The sequence below is a fragment of the Bombina bombina genome, chromosome 6 (assembly GCF_027579735.1).
Source record: "Bombina bombina isolate aBomBom1 chromosome 6, aBomBom1.pri, whole genome shotgun sequence".
Lineage (NCBI taxonomy): Eukaryota > Metazoa > Chordata > Amphibia > Anura > Bombinatoridae > Bombina > Bombina bombina.
Genome location: NC_069504.1, coordinates 463,253,857 through 463,268,976, shown reverse-complemented (window position 1 = coordinate 463,268,976; position 15,120 = coordinate 463,253,857). Strand labels below are relative to the sequence as shown.

At 41.9% G+C, this 15,120-nt stretch overlaps 1 protein-coding gene across 5 annotated transcripts in view; it reads right to left on the bottom strand.

Moving 5' to 3' along the window:
• LOC128663087 (mitogen-activated protein kinase 9) overlaps positions 1-15,120 on the bottom strand; it is a 172,617-nt gene that overhangs the window by 88,817 nt on the left and 68,680 nt on the right. For all 5 annotated transcript variants that reach the window (XM_053717239.1, XM_053717237.1, XM_053717236.1 and 2 more), the window contains one exon: positions 7,491-7,549. In XM_053717239.1, coding sequence (XP_053573214.1) covers positions 7,491-7,549 — 59 coding nt within the window. The remainder of the gene's footprint in view (positions 1-7,490; positions 7,550-15,120) is intronic.

The window sequence follows — 15,120 nt, the reverse complement described above, 5'->3', positions numbered from 1 at the left end:
TTGGAGGGAGTCTCAGCATAAGTTGATTTGAAACACATTCTATTTAACGGTTTCCTTAAAAAGGACATCAAACTCTGTAACTGATGCAAATAAAGCACTGCAATACATATTTGGCTTGCATATTAAAAAAAAAAAAAAAAGCGTTTTCTCTGTGGTCCCTACAGAGGCTGGAGCTCACATGCTGTAACCTAAGTATGCTAGAAAATGCTGCAAACTGACTGATCTAAGTTAGAACTAATTGACCATAAATAAGGGAGATGAAACACTTGAAATCCTGGTGAGTGTCCATCACAGATTTGCAAAACTCTGCATATGTGGTAACAAAATGAGAGTTTTAAATGCATTTAAAAATGTATTTTGAATACAGATAATTTGCAATGCAATGCTTAATAGTCAATATATGCAATGCACATGAGAAAAAAAAAAGTTTAAAGTGCATTATAGTAAAACAAAAATAAAAAAAACAAACATGCAGAGCACTGCTGGTCTTGAGCGGAAAACACCTCTGATACAATCAGCAGCGCTAGTTGCACAGCTCAGATGTTGAACCAACGATTGGATCAGTGGCGTTTTCCACTCTGGAACAACAGTGCTCGGCAAGTACCACACATAATTTCTACTGTGTGCTTATCCCCTGTGCGGGGTATTAGAGCATGTATTATTTTTTATTTTATTTTTTACAATATATGGTCCTTTAAACATTATTCTAAAGCACATATTGTAATGTAAAAATAAAACGCTTTATTTCAGGGGATGAAAACGATTTTATCAAGTGCCAGGGGACAATTTTCAGGATTGAGAAGCACAAATATTTGTGAAGACATGTACTTAAAGAAAGGTCAAAAACATAATTTATGCTTACCTGATAAATTTATTTCTCTTGTAGTGTGTTCAGTCCACGGGTCATCCATTACTTATGGGATATATTCTCCTTCCCAACAGGAAGTTGCAAGAGGATCACCCAAGCAGAGCTGCTATATAGCTCCTCCCCTCACATGTCATATCCAGTCATTCGACCGAAACAAGACGAGAAAGGAGAAACTATAGGGTGCAGTGGTGACTGGAGTTATAATTTAAAATTTAGAACCTGCCTCAAAAAGACAGGGCGGGCCGTGGACTGAACACACTACAAGGGAAATAAATTTATCAGGTAAGCATAAATTATGTTTTCTCTTGTTAAGTGTGTTCAGTCCACGGGTCATCCATTACTTATGGGATACCAATACCAAAGCTAAAGTACACGGATGATGGGAGGGACAAGGCATGAACATTAAACAGAAGGAACCACTGTCTGTAGAACCTTTCTTCCAAAAACAGCCTCCGAAGAAGCAAAAGTGTCAAATTTGTAAAATTTGGAAAAAGTATGAAGTGAAGACCAAGTTGCAGCCTTGCAAATCTGTTCAACAGAGGCCTCATTCTTAAAGGCCCAGGTGGAAGCCACAGCTCTAGTGGAATGAGCTGTAATTCTTTCAGGGGGCTGCTGTCCAGCAGTCTCGTAGGCTAAGCGTATTATGCTACGAAGCCAAAAGGAGAGAGAGGTAGCCGAAGCCTTTTGACCTCTCATCTGTCCAGAGTAAATGACAAACAGAGAAGAAGTTTGTCGAAAATCTTTAGTTGCCTGTAAGTAGAACTTCAGGGCACGGACCACGTCTAGATTATGCAAAAGACGTTCCTTCTTTGAAGAAGGATTAGGACATAATGATGGAACAACAATCTCTTGATTGATATTCCTGTTAGAAACAACCTTAGGTAAAAACCCAGGTTTAGTACGCAGGACTACCTTGTCTGAATGAAAGATCAGATAAGGAGAATCACAATGTAAAGGCAGATAACTCAGAGACTCTTCGAGCCGAGGAAATAGCCATCAAAAACAGAACTTTCCAAGATAAAAGCTTAATATCAATGGAATGAAGGGGTTCAAACGGAACACCCTGAAGAACTTTAAGAACCAAGTTTAAGCTCCACGGAGGAGCAACAGCTTTAAACACAGGCTTAATCCTAGCCAAAGCCTGACAAAAAGCCTGGACGTCTGGATTCTCTGCCAGACGCTTGTGTAAAAGAATAGACAGAGCAGAAATCTGTCCCTTTAGTGAACTAGCGGATAAGCCCTTTTCTAAACCCTCTTGTAGAAAAGACAATATCCTAGGAATCCTAACCTTACTCCATGAGTAACTCTTGGATTCACACCAATATAAATATTTACGCCATATCTTGTGGTAAATTTTTCTGGTAACAGGTTTCCGAGCCTGTATTTATGTATCAATAACCGAATCCGAAAACCCACGCTTTGATAGAATCAAGCGTTCAATTTCCAAGCAGTCAGCCTCAGAGAAATTAGGTTTGGATGGTTGAAAGGACCCTGAATTAGAAGGTCCTGCCTCAGGGGTAGAGACCATGGTGGACAGGACGACATGTCCACTAGGTCTGCATACCAGGTCCTGCATGGCCACGCAGGCGCTATCAGAATCACTGATGCTCTCTCCTGTTTGATCCTGGCAATCAGTCGAGGTAGCAACGGAAAAGGTGGAAACACATAAGCTATGTTGAAAACCCAAGGGGCTGCTAGTGCATCTACCAGCACCGCTCCCGGGTCCCTGGACCTGGATCCGTAACAAGGAAGCTTGGCGTTCTGGCGAGATGCCATGAGATCCAGATCCGGTTTGCCCCAACGACGAATCAGTTGAGCAAATACCTCCGGGTGAAGTTCCCACTCCCCCGGATGAAAAGTCTGGCGACTTAGAAAATCCGCCTCCCAGTTCTCCACGCCTGGGATGTAGACAGGTGGCAAGAGTGAGACTCTGCCCAGCGAATTATCTTCGAGACTTCCGACATCGCTAGGGAACTCCTGGTTCCCCCTTGATGATTGATGTAAGCCACAGTCGTGATGTTGTCCGACTGAAATCTGATGAACCTCAGTGTTGCTAACTGAGGCCAAGCTAGAAGAGCATTGAATATTGCTCTTAATTCTAGAATGTTTATTGGGAGGAGTTTCTCCTCCTGAGTCCACGATCCCTGAGCCTTCAGGGAGTTCCAGACTGCTCCCCAGCCTAGTAGGCTTGCATCTGTTGTCACAATCGTCCAATATGGTCTGCGAAAAGTCATTCCTTTGGACAGATGAACCCGTGACAACCACCAGAGAAGAGAATCTCTGGTCTCCTGGTCCAGATTTAGCAAAGGGGACAGATCTGAGTAATCCCCGTTCCATTGACTTAGCATGCATAGTTGCAGCGGTCTGAGATGTAGGCGCGCAAATGGCACTATGTCCATTGCCGCGACCATTAAGCCGATTACTTCCATGCACTGAGCTACTGATGGGCTTGGAATGGAGTGAAGGACACGGCAAGCATTGAGAATCTTTGATAACCTGGACTCCGTCAGGTAAATTTTCATCTCTACAGAATCTATAAGAGTCCCTAGAAAAGGGACCCTTGTGAGTGGTAACAGAGAACTCTTTTCCACGTTCACTTTCCACCCATGCGACCTCAGAAATGCTAGAACTATCTCTGTATGAGACTTTGCATTCTGAAAACTTGACGCTTGTATCAGAATGTCGTCTAGGTACGGAGCCATCGCTATGCCTCGTGGTCTTAGTACCGCCAGAAGTGAGCCCAGAACCTTTGTAAAAATTCTCGGGGCCGTAGCTAACCCGAAGGGAAGAGCTACAAACTGGTAATGCCTGTCTAGAAAGGCAAACCTTAGGTACCGATAATGATCTTTGTGAATCGGTATGTGAAGGTAGGCATCCTTTAAGTCCACTGTGGTCATATATTGACCCTCTTGGATCATGGGTAGGATGGTCCGAATGGTTTCCATCTTGAACGATGGAACCCTTAGGAACTTGTTTAAGATTTTTAAGTCTAAGATTGGTCTGAAGGTTCCCTCTTTTTTGGGAACCACAAACTGATTTGAATAAAACCCTTGCCCCTGTTCCGTTTGCGGAACTGGGTGGATCACTCCCATCACTAAGAGGTCTTGTACACATTGTAGAAATGCCTTTTTCTTTACTAGGTTTGTTGATAACCTTGACAGATGAAACCTCCCTTGTGGAGGAGAAGTTTTGAAATCCAGAAGGTATCCCTGAGATATAATCTCCAACGTCCAGGGATCCTGTACATCTCTTGCCCAAGCCTGGGCGAAGAGAGAAAGTCTGCCCCCCACTAGATCCGTCTCCGGAAAGGGGGCCCTGTCTTCATGCTGTCTTAGGGGCGGAAGTAGGCTTTCTGGCCTGCTTGCCCTTGTTCAATGACTGGTTGCCTTTCCAACCCTGTCTGTAACGAGCAGTAGTTCCTTCCTGTTTTGGAGCGGAGGAAGTTGATGCTGCTCCTGCCTTGAAATTACGAAAGGCACGAAAATTAGACTGTTTGGCCTTTGATTTGGCCCTGTCCTGAGGAAGGGTGTGGCCCTTACCTCCAGTAATGTCAGCAATAATTTCCTTCAAGCCGGGCCCGAATAAGGTCTGCCCTTTGAAAGGAATGTTCAGTAGTTTAGACTTAGAAGTTACATATGCTGACCAGGATTTAAGCCATAGCGCTCTGCACGCCTGTATGGCGAATCCGGAATTCTTAGCCGTAAGTTTGGTTAAATGCACTACGGCATCCGAAACAAACGCATTAGCCAGCTTAAGAGTTCTAATCTTGCTCAAAGACTCATCCAATGGTGCTGTGCGAATCGCCTCTTCCAGAGACTCAAACCAGAATGCCGCTGCAGCAGTGACAGGCGCAATGCATGCAAGAGGCTGTAATATAAAACCTTGTTGAACAAACATTTTCTTAAGGTAACCCTCTAATTTTTTATCCATTGGATCTGAGAAAGCACAGCTATCCTCCACCGGGATAGTGGTACGCTTGGCTAAAGTAGAAACTGCTCCCTCCACCTTAGGGACCGTCTGCCATAATTCGCGTGTGGTAGCGTCTATAGGGAACATTTTTCTAAATATCGGAGGAGGGGAAAAAGGCACACCGGGTCTATCCCACTCCTTGCTAATAATCTCTGTAAGCCTCTTTGGTATAGGAAAAACGTCAGTACTCACCGGTACCGCATAGTATTTATCCAGCCTACATAATTTCTCTGGGATTGCCACCGTGTCACAATCATTCAGAGCCGCTAACACCTCCCCTAGCAACACGCGGAGGTTCTCAAGTTTAAATTTAAAATTTGAAATGTCTGAATCCGGTCTCCCCGAATCAGAACCGTCACCCACAGAATGAAGCTCTCCGTCCTCATGTTCTGCAAATTGTGACGCAGTATCAGACATGGCTCTCGTGTCATCGGCGCGCTCTGTCCTTAACCCAGAGCTGTCGCGCTTGCCTCTTAACTAGGGCATATTGTATAATACTTCTTTCATAACATTAGCCATATCATGTAAAGTGATTTGTAAGGGCCTTGATGTACTTGGCGCCTCAATCTCACGCACCTCCCGAGCGGGAGACGAAGGTACTGACACGTGAGGAGAGTTAGACGGCATAACTTCCCCCTCGTTGTCTGGTGATAATTTCTTTATCGGTACAGATTGACTTTTATTCAAAGTAATATCAATACAATTGGTACACATATTTCTATTGGGCTCCACATCGGCTTTTAAACATAATGAACAAGCAGATTCCTCTGTATCAGACATGTTTAAACAGACTAGCAATGAAGCTAGCAAGCTTGGAAATTACTTTCAATAAGTTTACAAGCAATATAAAACGCTGCAGCGCTTTTAAAAAACACAGTTGAATAACAAAGAACTAATTCAGTTATAGTCAACAATTCTTTAAATGTATTAATTAGCAGAGGATTGCACCCATTAGCAAAAGGATGATTAACCCCTCAGTACCCAAAAACGGATATCAAATTAAGATTTAACGCTTTTATCACAGTCAAACACACTGTCACAGGTCTGCTGTGACTGATTACCTCCCTCAAAAACGAATTTTGAAGACCCCTGAGCTCTCTAGAGACGTCCTGGATCAAGGAGGAAGAAGCAGGGAAGACTGTGCTAGAATTTTAACTGCGCAACAAGGCGCTAAAAAAGGTCCCTCCCACTCCTATTACAACAGTGGGAGACCTGATATAACGGTTTCTATGCAGAAATATACGTTAGCCGTGTGGAAAAAAATCATGCCCAAAAAGATTTATCACCAAAGTACCTCACAAAACGATTAACATGCCAGTAAACGTTTTAAAAAAACAACATATCAGATGCTGTGTAAAGTTATTACTAAGCCTGCTACCAGTCGCTTCTACTGCAGTTAAGGCTCACACATTATATCAGTATTAACAGTATTTTTTCAGTCAAATTCTAGTCCCTAGAAAATAACTCTACTGTGCATACATTTATCAGCCTGATACCAGTCACTACTACTGCATTTAAGGCTGTACTTACATCATACGGGTAACAGCAGTGTTTTCTTAGTCAATTCCATTCCCAGAAAATATTGTACTGCACATACCTCATTTGCGGGAGACCCCGCATGCTATTCCCCTTTTCTGAAGTTACCCCACTCCTCAGAATGTCGAGAACAGCCAGTGGATCTTAGTTACGCCTGCTAAGATCATAGAAAACGCAGGCAGTTTCTTCTTCCAAATACTGCCTGAGATAGAAAAACAGCACACTCCGGTGCCATTTAAAATAATAAACTTTTGATTGAAGAATAATTAAGTAAAAACTCCAGCTCCTCTCGCGACCTCCTTCTTTGTTGAGGGTTGCAAGAGAATGACTGGATATGACATGTGAGGGGAGGAGCTATATAGCAGCTCTGCTTGGGTGATCCTCTTGCAACTTCCTGTTGGGAAGGAGAATATATCCCATAAGTAATGGATGACCCGTGGACTGAACACACTTAACAAGAGAAATATAAATGTTCATGGGTGCATTTCAATTTTAAAAAGAGAAGCATTTTTGCAATATTCTTCCATTAGCAAAAAATCTTCTAGTAAAAGTTCTTAGTGTTATTCAGCAGCATAAGCACATACGCAGTGAGGGCCTTGCACCAGTATTCACACACCTCAGAGTGTCAGCAGTGGCTTTGAATACAGCTGCACTGTCCCTTACAGCATATGTGCGTACTCTTCTGAAAAACAATACATTTTACTAGAAGCAATTTGCTTAGTGTTATTCAGCAGCATAAGCACATACGCAGTGAGGGCCTTGCACCAGTATTTACACACCTCAGAGCGTCAGCAGTGGCTTTGAATACAGCTGCACTGTCCCTTACAGCATATGTGCGTACTCTTCTGAAAAACAATACATTTTACTAGAAGCAATTTGCTAGTTAAAGTATATTGCAAAAAGGATTTCCTTTAAAATTTAAATGCATCCATGCTCATTTCAACCTCTCTTACTCCCTATAATAATTGATGTAAACCAGTATACAAGAAAATATGTCTTACAAAAAGAATAAATCAAGGGTCATCTATCCATACATTAGGAAAACAAATGCAAAAGGTGTATAAAGCTAACTGTGGGTACAAGATTTACATTTATAAACCATTTCAGTAATACTTACACATCTTGAAACTCGTCCAAAGACTTTTGTGGCGTGAATACATTCAACAAATTAATTATCTGTGTTAGACAGAAAACAAACAAAAAAAAGATCACTATAAAACATAACCTATAAGCACTGGAAAAACAAGCTATTAGTGGGACTTCTGTTTGAACTTAAAGAACCATTAAATTCAAATTTTCTTTATCATGTATAGAAAATAACAGTTAAAATTGTTTTTTTTTTTCTCCCTAGAAGTTTATGTTAAAGAGATGTGTATTTTGAATCTAGCAGGAAGTGTTTGTTCACAATTAGTCATTGGGATAAAAGTTCAGTGTGGTCTACTGGCAGACACTAACGCACTCCTCAAACACACTTTAAAGCTATAGCATGCAACACGAACACACACACGTATGTGAGCTTTCATCCTCCCATGTATGAGCATGTTTATATCTACTTATGTGAATGCCAAATTGTATATGTATACACACTTTTATTAAGGCACAGGTGTATAGATATTTAAGTAATAGTCTAGTCAAAATTAAACTTTCACCTATCAGCAAGCACTACCCAGGTGCTTAACCAAAAATCGTCTGGCTCCTAAGCTTACATTCTTGCTTTTTCAAATAAAGATTCCAAGAGAACAAAGAAAAATTAAGAGGAGTAAAATTGCATGTTCTATCTGAATCATGAAAGTTTAATTTTGACTAGACTATTACTTAAAGGACCAGTCAACACATTAGATTTACATAATCAACAAATGCAAGATAACAAGACAATGCAATAGCACTTAGTCTGAACTTCAAATGAGTAGTAGATTTTTTTTATAACAAATTTCAAAGTTATGTATATTTCCACTCCCCTTGTACCATGTGATAGCAATCAGCCAATCACAAATGCATATACGTATAGTCTGTGAATTCTTGCACATGCTCAGTAGGATCTGGTGACTCAAAAATTGTAAATATAAAAGACTGTGCACATTTTTTTTAATGGAAGTAAATTGGAAAGTTGTTTAAAATTACATGCTGTATCTGAATCATGAAAATGTAATTTAACCTGAGTGTCCCTTTAAATATTTATACACCTGTGCCTTAATAAAAGTGTGTATACATATACAATTTGGCATTCACATAAGTAGATATAAAGGCACAGGTGTATAAATATTTAAGTAATAGTCTAGTCAAAATTAAACTTTCACCTATCAGCAAGCACTACCCAGGTGCTTAACCAAAAATGGTCTGGCTCCTAAGCTTACATTCTTGCTTTTTCAAATAAAGATTCCAAGAGAACGAAGAAAAATTAAGAGGTGTAAAATTGCATGTTCTATCTGAATCATGAAAGTTTAATTTTGACTATACTATCCCTTTAATATAAAATATCAGAGAGTCACAGACTCCTAAAATGTTTACTTCGGACTCCTAACCTTTTAGTTTATTCTATATTACTTGTCTCTTAATCCTTTCAATGTGCATGATAACACGTTGTCATCGTGTGCATCTGAACCCAGTGAAGATGACTAACGCGTCATAATCCTCGGAGATCCCCCTTCCAATCTGGTTCTTGGGGACCAACTGCGCTAGGAATGGAGGAGAAGACAGTCTCCTTCTCTGGGAGAAGCCAGACCTTGAGTGATGTCACCAGGCAGGGGCAAGTCTGTGAATTTTACATTCATATCTTAGCCCCAAGACTACTAACAGGGGCAAAAGACCACTCATTTTAAACACAGAGTAAGGGTGCAGGTTCAGCAGCTCTTAGAAAGCTTAATTACTTTAAAGTGCTTTTGTAGAGTACAGCAGTTTTTAGGTGATCACCTGCATCTGAAAGGGACAAGAGGGGACACTGCACATTTAAATGAGAAATCACAGTAACCTTAAATATGTGGTTGATTGACAATAAAACAATAACCTGCAACAGCACTTTAAAATGCTTTTTACCCTGGGGGGGGGGGGGGGGGGCTGTTCTATCAGAACCTCAATCTCCCTCCCTTGTTTGTATTAGAGAGATATATGACCCCTTTCAAATGAGGGGTCGCTTGTCCCTCTAGCATAAATGGGAGAAGGGGCTCCATTACCCTTTGCATCAGGGTAAACAGAATTAAAGGGACATAAAACCAATTCTTTTTCCAGGATTTAGAAAGAGCATGCAATTTTAAACAACTTTCTAATTTACTTCTATTATCTAATTTGCTTCATTCTCTAGAAATACTTTGCGGAAAAGCATATCTAGATAGGCTCAGTAGCTGCTGATTGGTTGCTGCACATAGATGCCTCATGTGATCGGCTCACCAATGTGCATTGCTATTTCTTCAAAAAAGGATATCTAAAGACTGAAGCAAATTAGACAATATAAGTAAATTGGAATGTTGTTTAAAATTGTATTCTCTACTTGAATCATTAAATACATTTTTGGGTTTAATGTCCCTTTGAGTGTTCTGCAGTTTGCTAATAATGGCAATCACTACCATCTTACAGGGATATGCAACCCCCTAAATTGAAAAAGGGGATTATCCTCTTTTAAATTAGTGGTTACCCCCCTCTCTAATTTTCAGGTGATCACCATGATAATAGCAAGCCCCAAGTATGCACCTATAAAACAGTCGACAGGGGGTAAATTTGGAGATCCCCTATGTCCATAAAATACAAAGGGGCAGGAGACTCCTCTTTCCTTGTCTCATTGCCCTGTCATTAGGAATGGCAATATAAATCTCAATCACCTACCTACTGTATTTAGTAAATGGAGGGAGTACCCTAAAAACAGCACACAAGACAAATATGCACAATACCCCTCAGATGAAAGAAGGGATTACCCATATTCAGATGAGGAGTCTTATTCCCATTTAGACTGCAGGTGATTGCCATATAAATCACAAAATCACCTGTATACTAGGTGCCTTTTACAGTGCTTTGGCCTATAAAAAAAAACAACAAACAAACACGTGCATTTGGAGGTTTCGTTAAGCTCCGAATGCAGAAGGTGGTGGCTTTGCATTTGTAAAATTTAGTTTGTCACTGTTGCACAAGAATAAATGCGGCAACGAAAATAGCCAGAGCAGTACGAAGAGCAGCCTTCTACCGCAAACTGAGGTGAACGAAACCTCTGAATGCACGTCTACCAACAAATATGCACTATAATTGGGCAATTAACCCCACTTTCCAAGGAGGGGTCACATGCCATGGTGGTTATCAGATGAACACCATAGCAAAACCCTAGGCATATGGAACATTAGCAGGGTGGGTTTATCGCTATATTGCTCCCCCCACAAAACAAACTTAATACCCCTTATTTTAAAGCAGCACAGCTGCTCTTTTATCTGTATAGTATTTTACAGTTTAAAACTACCTTGACTTTATTTAAAAAAATTACAATTTATATTTTTATATTAAAAATATGACAAAAATTAACAAATTTGACAACAATTAATGTTTCATGTAGAGATGTCTAACTTACAGTACTTGTTACCCTGGAGTCATTCAAAAGGGTCTCACTGCATACAAGAAATAGCACCTCATGCCTTCACATAATTTATATTAATCAAAATGACTGCCAGTTAGGCGCTCCTACCACACAACCACAGGCAATCATGTTGACGCAAACAGCCCACGGTAATCATCATATTGTTAGTGGAGCTTTAGTTTAGCATTTGCAGCAACATAAACCAATGCTAAATAAAATATTAGGCTGGAAAAACAGAATTTATGCTTACCTGATAAATTACTTTCTCCAACGGTGTGTCCGGTCCACGGCGTCATCCATTACTTGTGGGATATTCTCCTCCCCTACAGGGAAAGGCAAGGAGAGCACACAGCAAGAGCTGTCCATATAGCTCCCCCTCTGGCTCCGCCCCCCAGTCATTCGACCGACGGTTAGGAGAAAAAGGAGAAACTATAGGGTGCCGTGGTGACTGTAGTGTATAAAGAAAAAGAAAAATTTTTCAAACCTGATTAAAAAACCAGGGCGGGCCGTGGACCGGACACACCGTTGGAGAAAGTAATTTATCAGGTAAGCATAAATTCTGTTTTCTCCAACATTGGTGTGTCCGGTCCACGGCGTCATTCATTACATGTGGGAACCAATACCAAAGCTTTAGGACACGGATGAAGGGAGGGAGCAAATCAGGTTACCTAAACAGAAGGCACCACGGCTTGCAAAACCTGTCTCCCAAAAACAGCCTCCGAAGAAGCAAAAATATCAAATTTGTAAAATTTGGCAAAAGTGTGCAGAGAAGACCAAGTCGCTGCCTTACATATCTGATTAACAGAAGCCTTGTTCTTGAAGGCCCATGTGGAAGCCACAGCCCTAGTGGAGTGAGCTGTGATTCGTTCAGGAGGCTGCCGTCCGGCAGTCTCATAAGCCAATCGGATAATGCTTTTCAGCCAGAAAGAAAGAGAGGTAGCAATAGCTTTTTGTCCTCTCCTCTTACCAGAGTAAACGACAAACAAGGATGAGGTTTGTCTAAAATTCTTTGTTGCTTCTAAATAGAACTTTAAAGCACGGACTACATCTAAATTGTGTAACAAACGTTCCTTCTTTGAAACTGGTTTATTCGGGCACAGAGAAGGAACAACTATTTCCTGGTTAATATTCTTGTTGGAAACAACTTTTGGAAGAAAACCAGGCTTGGTACGCAAAATAACCTTATCTGAATGGAACACCAGATAGGGTGGATCACACTGCAAAGCAGATAATTCAGAAACTCTTCTAGCAGAAGAAATAGCAACCAAAAACAGAACTTTCCAAGATAGCAACTTGATATCTATGGAATGTAAGGGTTCAAACGGAACCCCCTGAAGAACTGAAAGAACTAAATTTAGACTCCAAGGAGGAGTCAAGGGTCTGTAAACAGGTTTGATTCTGACCAAAGCCTGTACAAAAGCTTGTACCTCTGGCACAGCTGCCAGTCGTTTGTATAACAAGACAGATAAAGCAGAAATCTGTCCTTAGAGAACTCGCTGACAATCCCTTATCAAAACCTTCTTGGAGAAAGGAGAGGATCTTAGGAATTTTAATCTTACTCCAGGAGAATCCCTTGGATTCACACCAACAGATATATCTTTTCCATATTTTATGGTAAATCTTTCTAGACACAGGTTTTCTGGCTTGGACCAGAGTATCTATCACTGAATCTGAAAACCCACGCTTGGATAAAATCAAACGTTCAATTTCCAAGCAGTCAGCTGCAGAGAAATTAGATTTGGATGTTCGAATGGACCTTGTACTAGAAGATCCTGTCTCAAAGGTAGCTTCCATGGTGGAGCGATGACATATTTACCAGGTCTGCATACCAAGTCCTGCGCGGCCACGCAGGAGCTATCAGAATCACTGAGGCCTTCTCCTGTTTGATCCTGGCTACAAGTCTGGGAAGGAGAGGGAACAGTGGAAACGCATAAGCTAGGTTGAACGACCAAGGCGCCACTAATGCATCCACTAGAGTGGCCTTGGGATCCCTGGATCTGGACCCGTAGCAAGGAACCTTGAAGTTCTGACGAGACGCAATCAGATCCATGTATGGAATGCCCCATAATTGAGTCAACTGGGCAAACACCTCCGGGTGGAGTTCCCACTCCCCCGGATAGAAAATCGGACGACTCAGATAATCCGCCTCCCAGTTGTCTACTCCTGGGATGTGGATTGCAGATAGGTGGCAGGAGTGATCCTCCGCCCATTTGATGATCTTGGATACCTCTCTCATCGCCAAGGAACTCCTTGTTCCTCCCTGATGGTTGATGTAAGCTACAGTCGTCATGTTATCTGACTGGAATCTTATGTATCCAGCCTTCGCTAGATGAGGCCAAGCCCGGAGAGCATTGAATATCGCTCTCAGTTCCAGGATGTTGATCGGGAGAAGGGACTCTTCCCGAGACCATAAACCCTGAGTTTTCAGGGAATCCCAGACCGCGCCCCAGCCTGATAGACTGGCGTCGGTCGTGACAATGACCCACTTTGGTCTGCAGAAACTCATTCCCTGAGACAGGTGATCCTGTCTACTGGAGCATGCACAGTTGTAATGGTCTTAGATGAATTCGAGCAAAAGGAACTATGTCCATTGCTGCAACCATCAACCCTACTACTTCCATGCACTGAGCTATGGAAGGCTGCAGAATAGAGAGAAGAACTTGACAAGCGTTTAGAAGCTTTGACTTTCTGACTTCTGTCAGGAAGATCTTCATTTCAAAAGAATCTATTATTGTTCCCAAAAGGGAAACTCTTGTCGACGGAGACAGGGAACTCTTTTCTACGTTCACCTTCCACCCGTGAGATCTGAGAAAGGCTAGAACAATGTCTGTATGAGCCTTTGCCTTGGAAAGAGACGACGCTTGAATTAGAATGTCGTCCAGATAAGGTGCCACTGCAATGCCCCTTGGTCTTAGAACCGCCAGAAGGGACCCGAGCACCTTTGTGAAAATTCTGGGAGCAGTGGCTAGTCCGAATGGGAGAGCCACGAACTGATAATGTTTGTCCAGAAAGGCAAACCTTAGGAACTGATGATGATCTTTGTGGATAGGAATATGTAGATACGCATCCTTTAAATCCACGGTAGTCATATATTGACCCTCCTGGATTGTAGGTAAAATTGTTCGAATGGTTTCCATATTGAACGATGGAACTCTGAGAAATTTGTTTAGAATTTTTAAATCCAGAATTGGTCTGAAAGTTCCCTCTTCTTTGGGAACTACAAACAGATTTGAGTAAAAACCCCTGACCTTGTTCCACAGTTGGAACTGGGTGTATCACTCCCATCTTTAACAGGTCTTCTACACAATGTAAGAATGCCTGTCTACTTATTTGGTTTGAAGATAAGTGAGAAATGTGGAACCTTCCCCTTGGGGGTAGTTCCTTGAATTCTAGAAGATAACCCTGAGAGACTATTTCTAGTGTCCAGGGATCCTGAACATCTCTTGCCCAAGCCTGAGCAAAGAGAGAGAGAGTCTGTCCCCTACTAGATCCGGTCCCGGATCGGGGGCTACTCCTTCATGCTGTCTTGGTAGCAGCAGCAGGCTTCTTGGCCGGTTTACCCTTATTCCAGCCTTGCATTGGTTTCCAAGCTGGTTTAGTCTGGGAAGCGTTACCCTCTTGTCTAGAGGCTGCCGAGTTAGAAGCCGGTCCGTTCCTGAAATTGCGAAAGGAACGAAAATTGGACTTATTCTTAGCCTTGAAAGGCCTATCCTGTGGGAGGGCATGGCCCTTTCTCCCAGTGATGTCTGAAATAATTTCTTTCAATTCTGGCCCAAAAAGGGTCTTACCTTTGAACTGGATATTAAGCAATTTTGTCTTGGAAGATACATCCGCCGACCAAGACTTTAGCCAGAGCGCTCTGCGCGCCACAATTGCAAACCCTGAATTTTTCACCGCTAATCTCGCTAACTGCAAAGCGGCGTCTAAAATAAAGGAATTAGCTAACTTAAGTGCGTGAATTCTGTCCATGACTTCCTCATACGGAGTCTCCCTACTGAGCGACTTTTCCAGTTCCTCGAACCAGAACCACGCCGCTGTAGTGACAGGAATAATCCATGCGCGAAACGCGTAAGATAGGAGCTTACCTGAAATGTTGAAGCCTGCTCCACAATAAACTCTTACTAAATTTGACTCCAGGACTCAGCTTCCTTTTTCCTCATCTTGTAATGCACGAAATAGGTTTTAGGAGGTAACC